This window comes from Chiroxiphia lanceolata, chromosome 20, assembly GCF_009829145.1.
Source record: "Chiroxiphia lanceolata isolate bChiLan1 chromosome 20, bChiLan1.pri, whole genome shotgun sequence".
Taxonomy (NCBI): Eukaryota; Metazoa; Chordata; class Aves; order Passeriformes; family Pipridae; genus Chiroxiphia; species Chiroxiphia lanceolata.
In genome coordinates this window covers 8444483-8459431 of record NC_045656.1, presented here as the reverse complement: position 1 = coordinate 8459431, position 14949 = coordinate 8444483, and the positions used below count along the sequence as shown (strand labels likewise).

Sequence of the window (14949 nt, the reverse complement as noted above, 5' to 3'; positions counted from 1 at the left end):
CACACACAGGGCAGAAACAGAACAAGACCAGACTCTTCCCTGTCTCCAAAAACATTTCCATATGTTTCCATTGACCCAGCTCACCCCACACTGTATTCTGTCACTGAGACATTTCTTTCTTTCCCTGCACTTCAGACCAATGAAACATCATAGCCATGTATACACTTATAAATCCTTAATTTACAGCCCTTGTAAAAATCTTCTGCCAAGATGAAAAGCTGGAACTTCAGAGACCATAGCCAGAGGGGAAGGGAAAGAGCTCTGCGGGATGTGCACGCCCTGACACCCTCCTCCCCCCTTGCATCTGAGCTTTGGGGGGCTCAGCTGAATGAATTTGTTCATGCTATCCATGGGCTCAGTGATTCTTAGTGATTCTTCTGAGTTAGCTGCTCCAATACAAGACTGGGCACATAACTGCATTGGTAGTATTGTTGTATGCAAGAGAGGCATACGATGACCAGTGAGCTCTGGGCTCCTGCAAGGAAACCTTCCTGCAGAAATACTGGTGGTCCACCAGGAGCAGGCACTTATGAGGCCTTTTCTTCTCTCCTAAACCCAAGAGATTGGTGCTGGCACCAGCTCCAAATGCTGTGTGTGGGTTACCAAGGCTCAAAGGGATCTATTCAGCCACAACAATTAACCAACCTGCCCCACACGACCCTTCAGCCCCATCCTCACTGATCCCACAGGGCTCTGTGGAGCACCCAGTGCCATGAGGGTATCGCTGCTTGATTTCTAGTTACACTGACACAGAGCCCTCACTTGGGGCCAGACGTGCTTTGTGCAGCAGCAGGGCCAGCACGGGATGTCTGACACAGCAGTGCCACTGCTGCTGCACAGCCTGGGGACAGCAGCACTCCACAGCCTGCACTCCCTGCCCCAGGCACTCTCTGTACTGCTTTCATCTCCATCTCAATGAAGCCAGTGGGATGCTAAGGGCAGACAAATTAACTCCATTACTTTTCTGATTCACATACAAACTCCAAGGAAAGATCTGTTTCTGTATGTAACAGGCACCGACCTTCTCTGCTCCCATTAGCACAACCAGGGTATTTTTCTTCGGGTCATTTCTATGAAAATTTACACTTATTTTAATGTATTTACTAACATCTCAGTCATCCTACTCCAAAGGCATGAAAGTGGAGAACTCATTTCTGAATTCAGAAGGCAAACTCAGCTGTGACATTACCTAGGGCATGGGAGCAAAGCCACACTGAGCAGCAGGGGGACACTGAGAGCTCGGGCTCCTCACCCCCCCTTGCCTTGGCTGAGGTTTACAGGAGGCTCTGGCTGGCAGCTGCCTGTCTTGCCTGATCCCAGGTGCCACTAATTCCCTCACAGGAATGTCTTCACAGCATTGCTGGTGAGCAGGGGACAATCCCATCACCCAGGAGGGTACAACTGTACAGCTCCCGTGGCTTCTCCTGGGACCAAACCTAACTTCTTACTCCAGCACCAGTTGGGAAGGGGAGATTGCTTTGCTTGTTACTTTTTATGAAGACAACACACTGCTTTTGGGTCATTTTCCAGGCACCAGGTCTGGAAAATGAAAAAGGGCTCTGGTGAATACAGTAACTCAGACATGTTTGCACTGGCTGTTGCACTAGACAGTAAACAGGTGACTCAAGCACGGCTTGGCTCCCCTGCATGACGGAGTCTGCACAAAGGCCTGGAGTAACCTGAACTCCAGGGCTTGCCCTGAGGCAGACACGGATGCTAGCTCTGATTTTCACAAGCTCCTGAGGGAACCTGGTGCCCCAACTCTCCTAGTAAGCAGAACTTGAGCCCTTCGTTACCTTGAAAAATGAGGATGAAAACTCAAAATGCGATACTAAAGGAGAGTGGGGGCAAACCCAAGGCAAGTGAGCCAGTTCTGCAGAACAGCTGGCAGCGCACCCGGACGAGCTCACATACGTTCATGTGCAATTGCAGATTGCTGCATTCAAGGGAAGGGCCCCCTGGAATTCGCTCGCTCCGATTCCCAGTCCAGCAGTCTGGCTGGCAGGTTATCAAAAGTCTTGAGTTACCTTCAGGATCATTTCAGCCCGAGTCATGCCTTTCACCACTATCTTTGTGTAGCTGGCAGGAGCCTTCCTCACCACTTGGGACCCAATGGAGGGCAGATCCAGGAGAACCATCTTCAGAGAGTGAGTGTCCAGCAGCAGCTGCAATAGTTAATCACACTCTGTTATTCAGGCCCCTTTTACCAAGATCCATTAGCTGCTATAATCCAATATCCTTAAAAGTTTAACACTTGTCACATTGGAAAAAGTCCTGGTATTTGGGACTTTTACCCACGTAACGACACTTTGAGGAGACACAATCACCCGTGGCTGCACATCAGCACCATAGTTGGTTTTAACAGAGCACTGCTCTGCTGACTGGAAATAACTTATGGCAGGCCAACATCTGGCACATCAGGCACGGATTTCCAGTCCTTCCCCCTGACAGTATAAAGTGAAACAATCTTGATTACCTGTAGCTGTATCATGATTTAGATACTGAGGGCAAATGAACTAACACCAAGCTTCCCCCCACACCCAGCCACCCACAGTGTCAGGTTTTCTGCATTTACTCAACCACTTGATTGGGGTTTTTTCCTTAAAAACTGTGACACAACAGAGCTACAATGATTGCTGCTCAGTATCCTGCACTCACCAGTACACTGATACTCACAGCCTGGATGTTGTTTATTACTAGACCAGCAGATAAATAAGCAGCAGCCATGAAAATTGAACCCAGACAGAGCAGCACTGTCTTGATGACAAAATGCTGTGGCTAAGGGCTTCTTAGAGCAAAATTACCCCAAATACCGCACTCCTCTGATTGCACAAAGAAGAGACAAGACCAGCGAAGAACAGAAAGCTGAAATCAAGATAGAGGAAGAGCAGCACAATTTATTCACACAGCAGTGAGTGTGAGAGCCCGCTGGGCTGTCGGCACACCCAGTGCATTTCCTCAAAAAGGGTTCTCAGAAGCTCGTTCTGGAGGGACACACAACATTATGGGCACTGCAGAAGCCCTGGCAGTCACCACAACAATGTGAACGTGGCTTCAGCACATGTGGGAATTCAGTTTGAACACAAAGGACTGAGCCACAGAGGAGGAGAGGCAGGTCAGGCCGGCTCAAATCTGGACCCCGTTATGTGCGGCAGCGTGTCCTTGCTGTGTGGTGCCTGTTTCATGGTTTGCATGAGAAGAACCAATGCAATCAATCTCATCCTGGGAAGCCAGGAAACCACAGCACAAATGAGCAGCTCTGTGCACCCCGGGATGCTGGAGCCCGCTGTCAGCTCACGCTGGCATAGCCGGATTCCTGTGTCTATGAGGGATCCCATAGATGGAAGGTATTTCCACGGTTGGGGAATTCATATCTTTCCCACATAAACTCTCTTATGTCTAATAGGAGTTCTGCACACTCTGCAGCCTTTCCCATAGGCACAGCCCTCGCAGGCTCTGTCCCCTCACTCCATTTCCCCCTGTTATCCATTCCAGGTCCCTGGCATTGCTAACTCACTAACAAAGCTCGCTGAGACAGAGAGTTGTTAAGTCAGAGAGACAAACACAAAAAGCAAAACCCCACAGGCCTCATTCCCCGCTCTGAACACCTCTGTAAATACCACCCTAGTACCCAGATTTCAACCATGATTATTAGCAAACAGCAGGAAAAGCTGTGTGTAGGACAGGGAAAGCCAGGAAAGCTTCTTCCCCAGCAACATTTGCACCAGGGGAGAAACTGGCACGGAAAGATAGTGGTGGGTGACCAAGGGGGTTCAAAAGATGTGAAGGCAAATGGGGTCCTACATGAGAGACAGAGATCAGCTGCTGAGACCTCTGTACCCCTAACCCCAGAAAGCTATGTCCCACTTCTAATGAGATATATTCACTGGGAATCAGGCTAATAAAAACTTTCCCAGTCTGCTTTGAAGAAGCAAATTGGGCCTGTTATTCCAATACAGGAATGTTAAAACCCTTTAACATTAGACACAAGCCCACTGCTGGTTAATCACTTTAGAAGCTTATTTTAAAAAATCTCCCTTTAATCACTCTTAGGTTATTGCTCATCATAGAAGATGAACAGGCACCGTGCTTCACTCATTTGCTTTCCATTAAGGAAGAGGAAGGTTTTGATGTAAAGCTCCTGTTTCATTTTGCAGACACACACTGCTCAGAACCATCTTTGATGCCTAAAACCCAAGCAGCTTTGAAGGCACTGATTTGAAGTTCATGGCAGTCCCATTAGGGACGATTCTGCTTTTTTTTCTTTTTTTTTTTTTTTTTCCTTAGCCCACAGGGAAGCAGCTGCATGTGCAGGGGACAGATGAAACCCTGCCTCTCCCAAACCTCATCCTCACAGAGAAGCAGGATCCCAGCCCATAGGCAGGAGTGGGAGATGAAGAGTCCCTGCCTCAATTTCTTGAACTCAAAAGCCATAAAACATGACAGCTAATGCACCTACTTGTTCTTACCTGTTCTGCACCCACCATGCTGATAGGTTTGCACTTGAAGAGATGGTTAATGAACTTGGGAATGAAGGAGCTGCAGAGGAGAGATACAAAAGGACACAATTACATAAGAGTATTTGCAGTCACAGAGTCTTCTGTGGTTTGGTAAAACCAAACCAGGATGGCTTCCACAGAGACACTCCAAGTGCCTGGTTCCCAAGTTAATTCCACACACGTTAGGTACACTAAATAAAAAAATTCCAAACCCTAGGCACAATTCTTTTGCTTCAATCCCTATTAATCTCAAAGTTAATTGAGAAGTTGCACACATACTCTAGGTAAAGAAATTGCTATAAACTACATAAGAAGCATTACAGTACAAGGTCAAGAACAAGCAAACAAACTATTGTCCATAATAAAACCAGCAACATGTCAGGATTAGCATCACTATTCACAAGTGGAAGTATCTTGACTGTATCCAGAACCTACATTTTACTGCATATAAGTAATTCCACAACATGCATATTACAGACTGAACTTGAGGTCCAGCCAAGGCTGGAGGTCTGCTGGGCCCTGGACACTCACACACAGGCACTTGTCCAGGAAGCTCCTGGCCAACACAATCAAGACAAGAAAAAGTTTTGTGGAAAGGAAAACACCATTACCATGTTTTACTGACATGGACTTCAGACTCAGAAAAATGACTACAGTGCATTTACCCAACCAGGGAGAGCTTGGCAAGGATGGAAGCCCAACATCCACCACATGGTACTCCAGAGCACCAGCTTTGGTTTTAGTTTTTTTGCCTCTTGATTTTAGGCTTTGAGGTGGAGTTTCATTCCTCAGTGGAGAAGCAGATGCTCCCTTCCAGCAGAAGCACTGGCTGAGCACCTGCAGGACAAGCTCCTGCCCACCTACTCCACCAAGGAGCAGCATCAGGAAAACTCAGGTGCTGAACAAGAGGAGAGGGGTCAGCATGAGAGACACAACCTCTGTCAGGACCACACCACTCTGGCTTGTCTTCCTCCTGCTGCCTTGTTTTTAATGTACTCTGCTTCTTTCACATGTCCTCCTTTGGCTGAATGCCTACAGGGCTCACGTTTCCAGGACCTTGTCCGTGACCTGGTGGCATGTCTCAGACTTTAATGGCTCAGTCCTAAGCTCATATCAGTCAGTCTGTTTTCTGTCCCTTTGAATGAGGCAATGTTCATGTTGATGATGATCTAAATTCAGCGTGGCTTCCCCCATGCATCTGTTAAGCTATTTGTTTCCTCCTCACAAAGCAAGAAGCACGGACAGCATCTTGTTTGTCCCGCCACCTGTTTTCCAAGCCAGGACATTAATTTTTCGCCCTTTCTCATGGAAGAATGACAGAAGTGTAACTCAGGCAGGGAGCATGCCAAGCTACTGAAATGGTACGAGGAAGAGCCCATCCAAGCAAAGGCTTCTTCCCTTCCCCTTCCCTCAGACAGTCACTACCTCTCTCAGTGAATCATTTTATCCTGGAGAGGTGTCAAGGAGAACAATTTCAAACTACTGTTGAGAACCAGCTACTGGCCTGCCCCAAACAGCTTTGAATTTGGCCACGACAGAAACAACCTTGGCAACAAAATACAAAGAGGAGAAGGAAAACAAGCCCTGTCTCCTCTTGCACAAAAGCATTACAGTGGAAATTTAACCTGTTTTAAAAGCCCATTTTTCAGGTGTATAAATAATTCCCAGAGGGCAATTAGAGAGTGCTGAGCACAGCTGGAGCTTAGGTGATCCTAGAAAATGATCCATTGCCAGCAGCTCTGGATGCAGCAGTCGCTACTAGCAGAACAGTGCAAGAAATAAATTGTACCTTTGATCTTGCAGGTAGGTCCAACTGTCTCTCCCTCTGCAAGGTCAGGCATGGAGCTAAAGCCCACGTTGGGTAGGAGAAACAGCGTGAGCCTTTCCTTCTGCAGGGGAGTAGATCGGCAGCCAAAGGACCCCCTCCTCTCTTTTTTTTTATCTTCCTTTCTACATAACCACACAGTCCCATATAGAGAGCACTCTGTCTTCCATGAAACAATTCCCAGGCCCCTTTGGATGGCCACCCACAAGCAGTGCAGAGGGGTAAAGCGACCTTCCATCCCCACATGCCTGTTATTTCACGCTGCCTTATTGGAAACAGCTTCCCAACTCCAGCAGGACAGACAAGACAAACCATTAAGAGCCAAGGGCAGCTCTGGATTTTTTTTTCTCTTTTTCTTTAAGTTTTTTGACTAGCAGGGACCATCAAGAGCAGTTGCACTTAACAGAAAAATGCACTTGAGCCTCTTGCCTTGGCTGGACTCGATGCCTGGCGCTCTCAGGCAATCCTGATGTGAATAATACGTGCATGTTCAGTGCTAATGCTCTGCACGAGGTTTGTGCTCTGAATGCCTTTACTCCCTGCACATTCACAGCTAGACTGGATGCCAGAATTCATTTACAGTTTCAGCTATAAAACTGAACCCAGCAAACCCTCCATAGAAGCAGACAAGTCCCCAGTGTAATAATAAAGCATTGCAAGGCAGATGAGGAACCTAAAGCACAGAAACCACAGCATCTGAGAGGCTCCCATCCAACAGGAGTGGCTCTGCCAAAGCCTGTGTTTTCCTAATCCCCTGCAATGATGATGCATCAAACACAATGCCCTGCTGAACGAGGCAGACAGACATGCAACCACAGTCTGTCTGTCCGTCCGATGGGAGATGGACAGGACATCATTCAAAGCATTCTGGTGTCACTGAGTCACTGCAGCTGAGGCGAGTTTTGCTTTATGCCACCCTCCAAGGTGGTGACCAGGCTGAGCTCAGCCCTGAAACCTCCAGGAGCCTCCTCAACACGACCTTCTTCCACCAAACTCCTCTCACTTTTTAGGCTGGAGCACCCGGAAGGACCCTGCTGCATCACCCACCACGCTTGGCTGTTGGTAACGGAGGAGGTGCACCTCTGGCGAGGGGGAGAGCTTGTTTGCTTTTCCTGTCTCTCAGTTCTAATCTCTTCCTCATTGAGGTCAGGTCACAGACTTCCCAAACACATCCCGGCGTAGCAGCCGCGGCTCCACCGCTGTGGTTTTTGATTTCAAAGGATAAGGTGCAGTGAGAGCAGAGCCCCCCACCCTGCCTGCAGTGCCTCCCAGGGAGCCGACTGCTGCTCGCCATCCCGAGGGGGCGAGGGCTGCACACGGGTCAAAACAAAGCAAAAATGACAAATTAGGTTAGAGGATTGATGCAATTTCTGATGGCCATTTTTCTTCTTTCTAGACTTGGCTCAGATCCCGCAGTTTTAAATTTAGTGACTTTAGCTGCCTTCTCCCCTGTGGTCCTGTAACTCAACACTCGCGCTTTATACAATCCATTAGAGCTGAGAAGTGGCAGCTCACAAAGGCACAGGCATTAACATATGGAGAGGCATAGTGCTTGTTAAAAGGATTTTTGGTGTTGTGGGGCGCACAAAAGGCCAGGTATTTAAAGTGGGCAGGCCAGCATATTCCCTAAGAATTCAGGGCCTCAAAAAATACAAATATTTGCATTAAAATGGCATAAGCGTTTTGAGGAGATTGGTGCTCCCTTATCACTGGGCAAGTTCTCCTTAACACCAAGTTGTACAGATCCAGCAAAAATAATCTTTCTTTCCACACCTGATCCATGGCACAGTGAGTTCAGGACTGTTGTCTTAATTTTAATGTGCCGTAGATCAGAGCTGTAGTTGCCTTAAAAAAAGTTTTGAAGAGGAGCAGTGGTTTCTGTGCTCATGGAACAAGCTGTGATTAAGGCACTCAGATGGGAACCTCTCTCAAATGGGAGAGCTGGGTGTTTCATCTGGAGTTTACTTGGTATGTGCTGAGCAATAAAGTTAAAAGGGAGGCAACTAAGCTGAGGTATTAAGAGTGTGCTGCGAACAGCTGAGTAAATGGGGTTTTTTATTTACCACCGCGTGATATAAAATTCAAGTGTAACCACACAGAAGGCGTTCATGCAATAAATTTTCACTGAGACAGCATTTCAAACAGTGATTATGGGCAACATCATAATATGATTTATCAGTAACTGCTCCTTAATGCAAACTAATGAGTACCCCGAGAGAGAGAGGGGGGATGAAACTCTCAGGCCAGCCTCCCTGCTGTGAAAGCTCACAGTTCCCAGGAGAGTTGCTGCATCCCGCCCTGCTGAGGCTCCAGTCTCAAACCCACACAGTAACTGCCAGGCCACCCAGCTTATTTCAGGGTGATTACCTTATTACAGATGAATGAAATGTTAAGGTATTTTAGAGTGACACATGACACGCACGCCACTGCTCACAAGTCAACCGGCGCAGTCACATGCGACACCAAAAGCAGCAGCTACAACTGGCAGAGTCCCCCCAAGGGTTTTTCTTGGGGTGTTGCCATGTGAAGCTCAGCTGGCCACAGGCAAGCAGGGAAGAGCTCAAAGTATCTTCCCAAAGAACTGAATTTGTGTTTCAGACAGTTTGGATATCCAAGAGATGCTGGAGAGCTGCATCCTGAATCCAGAAGCATTTCTGTCTCATCTGCTCAACTTCAAGTGACTTGCCAAGAAGACACTCTAATACCCCTCAAAATTTAAATGTGTATTTCCCCTCCTTACTGAGCTATTTTTGCACAGAAAAGCAGCTTTTAGACTATGAAGGTAGAACATACTCCTCACACATGCTCTCCTTACAGTGCTATTACAAATGTTATTTCGAGGCAAATGATGCACCAAACTTCTCAGTACCTGGAAGCCCCACAGCTGCTTATTTCTGGAAGAAAAGTAGGTTCCCACAAGAAGAGTCATGTCTATGGTCAGATATTCAAAGTTTTTCAAAGATGTCCAACCCAAACCCTTCTGTACTTGGCAAACACCAGACTGTGACCATCACGCTATTTCATGGGATGGTTTAGGCACATAAGGAGGAGCCAGTGTATATCTGGCTCCTGAAATATCTCAGAAAACCTGCCTGAGCAGGAAACTTGAGACCAGAAATTGAAGTCTCTTTGAACCTTGCCAGCAGCTGCTGGTGTTTGCTGCCCTATCCCACCTCCCTCTGGGCTTTCCTTGGATGGAGGGTCTTCACCCAGACACTGACAGCCACGGACGCTACAGAACAGTGAGAACCAGAGACCTCAACAAATTGTGCCATGTTGGTAACTTACTTTGCAAATTTTATACAGAACTGAGTGAAATACTTTCTCGTGGAGGCCAGGTTGTCACGGATGATGGGGACGTTCTGCTTGATGTGGAGAATCACTGAGGTGACATAAGGACTCTGGTCACCGACGTGTTCCACGTTCTGCCACTGCATCTGCACAAAGGGGAAAAAACAACCAAAATGACTGTTTAATTCATTAAGATTCAAGCAATAGGTAAGGAAAACTGTACAAACTTCCTGCCAGAAGATCTCTAAGGAATCATTAAGAGACTGCCCCTGCAATTCACCACCAAGGTCAAGTTCTTCGTCACTACACTGATTGGGCAAAACCCTTCCAAAACAAGACACAAAGAAAACCCAGAACAGTCTTTTTTTTTTTTTTGCACCAGAGAACAGAGAGATTGTAACGAGTAACCTACACGAACAGGGACCGCAAGGCTTAAAAAAGCTTTTGGAGCACACCAGGCTGCTTTAATATTTAACAGTTTCCAGTTTGCCGGGATGAAGTGCCCATATAAATCCAGATTACAGGCATTTAAGAAAATATCTGCAAGCTTGCAAAGTCTGGATTCCTGTATGGCAGCCAAGACTTTAATGCTGGTGAGACTGATGACAGATAGATGGAAGAGGTAGAAACAGTCTTAAAGTCCAAAGCACTGTAAACCAGCATAGCTCACTGAAAACACTGCTGGGTGTACAAGCCAGGATGCCCAACTTCGGCTCTTCCAAATACATGTAAAAATACAAAACAAGAAGAGTTACTCAACCTCCCATTTTGTTTTCATTTATTGTCAGCAGAACTGCAACAGAACAGCCCCCGGGGAGCCACATGTGTGGCTCACTTGACTTTCCCTGAGCCTTGTTTGCTGTACACAGGGTACTCCCTCTGTAAGTCATGTGGAAAACAAAAAAAACCAAGAGGCAACTGGGTATGGCCTGGCCAAGTATCATGTGTATAACAGTGTCTCACTGAGGAACATGAACATCCAGAAAAGCACACTCAGTTCTGCTACTGCTCAGACACTAGGCACTCTGCAATGTTCTCCCAATAACTGGAGATCTCTTCCTCATGCTGGAGCTGAGACAGAAGGAAAACACACAGGAAATTAGGAGAGGAAACTAGGCACATGTGGAAGATGAGCTTCTTTTTTTTTGAGGGGCTGTTTGACCTCAAACTTGCTTTCTCAAGTTCTGGATTATGCATATAAAGTTTTTTTTATTCCTGGTTTTAATTTAACTTAATATGGCTACTCTGCCCCCTGCAACTCAGTTGACTCAATTCCATCCAAACAACATGCGACTTGGTGGGAAAGAGAAGCCAAATTCTTTGCAAAACCACAGTGTCTGAGTCTACACATGTCCTACCAAAGCTGTCTGTATTTAAACCAAACTAACCAACCCCCAACCTGCTTATCTCACATCAGCTGGGGAGCTACAAGGGATATCTTTCGCATCACCTGCTTCACAGGTTTTCATAGCATCACAGAATATCCTGAGTTGGAAAGGCCCCACAAGGATCATCGAGTCCAACCTCTGGCCCTGCATGGGACACCCCAAAAATCCCACCCTGTCCCTGAGAGCATTGTCCAAACACTCCTGGAGCTGTGGCAGCCCTGGGGCCGTGACCACTGCCCTGAGGAGCCTGTTCAGTGTCCAACCACTGTCTGGAGGAAGAACTTCTTCCTGAGATCCAACCTTCCCCGACACAGCTCCAGACATTCCCTCAGGTCCTGCCATGGGTGACCAGAGACAACTGCTTTTCTACTCCTCATGGTTCTGGTCATATCCAAAAAAAATACTTTGTGCCTTTCTTCCTGATGGACTCACACACTCCCAGCACTGGCCCTTCTTGACAGACAGCAATCCTCAACCAACACACCATCCCCATTTGAGTGGGAATGGCCAGAAAGTGGGAAGGGACTGCTGAGTTGAATTATTGCACCAACAATAAAACAGTAGCTTTTTCATTTTGTCGGTCTTCATTCCAAAAGCAATACTTTACAACCAAACCTTTAAAGCATGAAGAGTAAAAATAATCCTTTGTGTGTGTGTGTGTGTATGTGGGCGTGTTTCACCCGAAAAAAAGCACCCAGTAGCTGCAGTGAAAGAAATAGCACACATACTGAAAAGTCATCAGAAGAAATATGAGCCCAACTCTGCTGGTACAGCTTTGTTCCTGTCCTTTTAAATTTATTCCTCTTTTTCCCTCATCCTATGTTTTTCTTGGGATATCCACATAGTTTACATACACAAACTGAAAATGAGTCCAAAGAACAGGAGCATCGAGGCCTTGCTGAAAGGCACCTGCACACTGTGAGGACACAGTGCCTGCAAGGGCAGGACCTGGGTTTAAAGTCCTGGTGCCACCTTCAGAGCTGGTTCTCACAACAAAAACACAGCTCTGCCATGGCTTTAGGGCTCCTTCTCAAAAAAGGGAGGAGAAAACAGAAACCCTGAGCAAAACTCGGGGGGTTTGGTATTCAGCAAGAGCTGTGCTACCTTCTGAGAAAGGTGAAGGCTCAAGAGCGCTCCTGGCTCTGCCTTGCTGTGGGTTCCCATGTCCCTGTGCCCACAAAGACCTGGAAGAGCCAACTCAGGTCCCTCCTCCTTGTCCAGCACTGATACTCCAGCAGAGGGGCTGCTTCATGACTGAGTCTCCAAGTGTCCCCGTTCCCAGTAGCATCCCACTGCCAGTTTATCCTTACAGGCTCCAGACTTACAGGGCCCTTACAGGGCACGGGAGCACCCGTACCCCGGCCAGCACCTGCTCCCTTGACCTTGTGTTGCTCCCACAGGAAGAGGTGGGAGGGGAGAGGAAAGCTGGTGGGAGCTGCCAGGAGTAGATATCGCTGCCCCCCCCGTTCTCTGACACGAGCTGGGCTTTGCACTGTCATATTCTGCACCGTGTTTGAGGGCTAGAATGCTCTCCTGGGGACTTTTAATTAGCAGCTGGCAGCTCTGATTGCTCTGCTCTCGGGGTTTTCCGTGTGTGTATTGGAGAAATGATTAAAGCTCCGTGTTCAAGCCCTTGCTGTTGTCCACTCGGCTGTAAGGAAGCCGGGAATTGCAGCTGTGCCAAAAGGTTTTAGCAAAATATAAAAAGCCAGCAAGCGATGGACATGAGTCACTAAAATGTCCCCCAGTCCCACTTACAAGCACAGTTTTACACATAAATCGATGCTTAATTCAGCAATTAAATCAAGCCTTATCCAGTGCAACCCATAAACTTAACTGGGGCAAAAATATCCCATGCAGATTAGTAGCTCCCTCATCCCAACAATTAAAAATGCGGCACACCAGGCAATGTAAGTGCCTGTTACTGATCAGTACAACATGTTCGCAGTACTTTGTTATCCAGAATATCACAACAGGGGTTTAGGGCAAATTCTCCCACTCACATCCCAGCTCCCCTGTCCTACAGCCATGTTTAATCATTCTACACCTGCTGTAAAGTTTGAGTAAAGATTATCACCTACAAATTTTGTAATACGGGGCCTTCTCGTAATTTGCCATTTCTTCCAGAACACACAAGGTAGAGAATCATGGAAACTGAGCACCATTCCCAGCTGAAAGCAATATTCCCGATGCCGTTTGCTGTGTTAAATCTCTCAAAGTGGCCTGCAGCCAAAGTGGATTGAGAGGTTTAAGTATTTCATAATTTACCTCTATAGTTCCTGAACATTTTTGCAAGGGAAAAAAAAAAAACAAAAGCCAGACTCCAACAAAGGACCGGGAATGTTCAATCCTGAAGGACATCAGAGTGAAGTAAATGAAAAGAAGCTAAACAAAGGAAGAGCCCTAACAGGGAAGGATCTTGAGATAGCAAAATTGGAATGGATCATCCACAGAGCCTTTATTCCTCTAATAGAGACTGAAATTTTACATTTGCAAATACTAACTCTGCATTTAAATATGCATTTCTTATTCAAATGTTAGAGTAATAACCCAGCCCTGAAGGGAAGAGGAGGGTGAAGGAAAAACCTCTTGCACCAAATCCAGGTCTAATAAAAAAATCACATAAAAGCACCTCTGTCTGATGCAAATAGTGGAGTGTGTGCACAAGTGACAAGTATTTATTTAGCTAATTTCATAACACTTAACTTGTTTATATATCATCAGTCCCATCACATGTGCTGCATTTTACCAGTGTTCCAAAGACAAAAATAAATGGCCTACCAGCTGCTGCTTTCTCAAGGTTGTGGTTTACTTGGGTATAAACAGCCAGAGCTAAGTGATTCAAATATTACTACACCCTGTAGGTTCAGGAGATCTGAGGAGCTGACACGGCACACCTGAAGTGCCGAGCCCTTCCTAACAGTGTTATTTTCCTGGGCAAAAAAATCCTCTTTCCATTTGGAACCTGTACAAGCTCTATTACCAGCTGCATTCCACTTCAAATATTAGCTGGGGGTGGCTGGGCTAGTTACAGCTGGAATACATCATAAAGCAGAAAGCTATTAAAATTCATGGCAGTGAGACAGTGTGTTGATTCTACAAAAATGGAGCTCTATGTTTAATATTTCTAATTAAAAAAAAATAGTTCAATCCACTTTTGTTGTCTTCACCTCTGTCTAAAGCAGTCTGGGTTTTCACAATACTTTGGCAAGAAAACACAGCTCTGCATTTCAAACATATAAAAGCCAGCAGTGTAACTGCAACAAAATCCTTAAGCTCCAATCATAGGGGCCTCTCCAGGAATGGCTCCATACGTCCTTGAGAGAATCACAGAAGCAATAAGGCTCAATCTCAATTCCATATCACCTTTTGAGTACCTCCATTTAACAGCCACAAACAAGTAAAACTCCTCTTGCCAAGGAAGACAAAGAGGAGAGCAAATGTGAAGGTGTATTTGAAATTTTACGCTAACAAAAGTTTCCCCAATTTGAAATGCTCTCACTGGCATCAGGAGTGGAAAGAGAAAGCCTTATGTATTTACTGAATGTATTTCACTGTCTGTGTGTTTTAATGTGCTGCAAAAGCCTTAAGGCTCTATTCTGAATAATAAGAGGGTTTGGAGTGAGGGATATTTATAAATACAGCAACTGCTGCTCTCAGGAGCAAGAAATCAATATATGGTTAAATCTCAAGGCAGCCTAAAAGGATATATCAATAATGAAATCAAGCAATCAAGGCACACAAGAACTCCACATGGATCTTAAGGCAACCTCTTCCCAAAAATCCCCCCCCTACCTTGCTCATAGCAGTCAGGGCAGGGTCACAGGCTGCATCCAGGTCCTGCACTAACAGCTGGATGCTGTTGGAGATCACACTGCAAAAAAAATAAAAAAAATCAGGAGTTTTAGAATCATATTGAGTAACTGAGTGCCAGAACTGGAGCATT

At 46.3% G+C, this 14949-nt stretch overlaps 1 protein-coding gene across 1 annotated transcript in view; it reads right to left on the bottom strand.

The window, feature by feature from the left end:
- Positions 1-14949, bottom strand: part of VPS53 (VPS53 subunit of GARP complex) — a 64375-nt gene that overhangs the window by 4322 nt on the left and 45104 nt on the right. The window contains exons 17-20 of the mRNA XM_032707545.1: positions 14799-14877; positions 9613-9761; positions 4470-4539; positions 2028-2165 (exon numbers count right to left, since the gene is read on the bottom strand). Coding sequence (XP_032563436.1) covers positions 2028-2165; positions 4470-4539; positions 9613-9761; positions 14799-14877 — 436 coding nt within the window. The remainder of the gene's footprint in view (positions 1-2027; positions 2166-4469; positions 4540-9612; positions 9762-14798; positions 14878-14949) is intronic.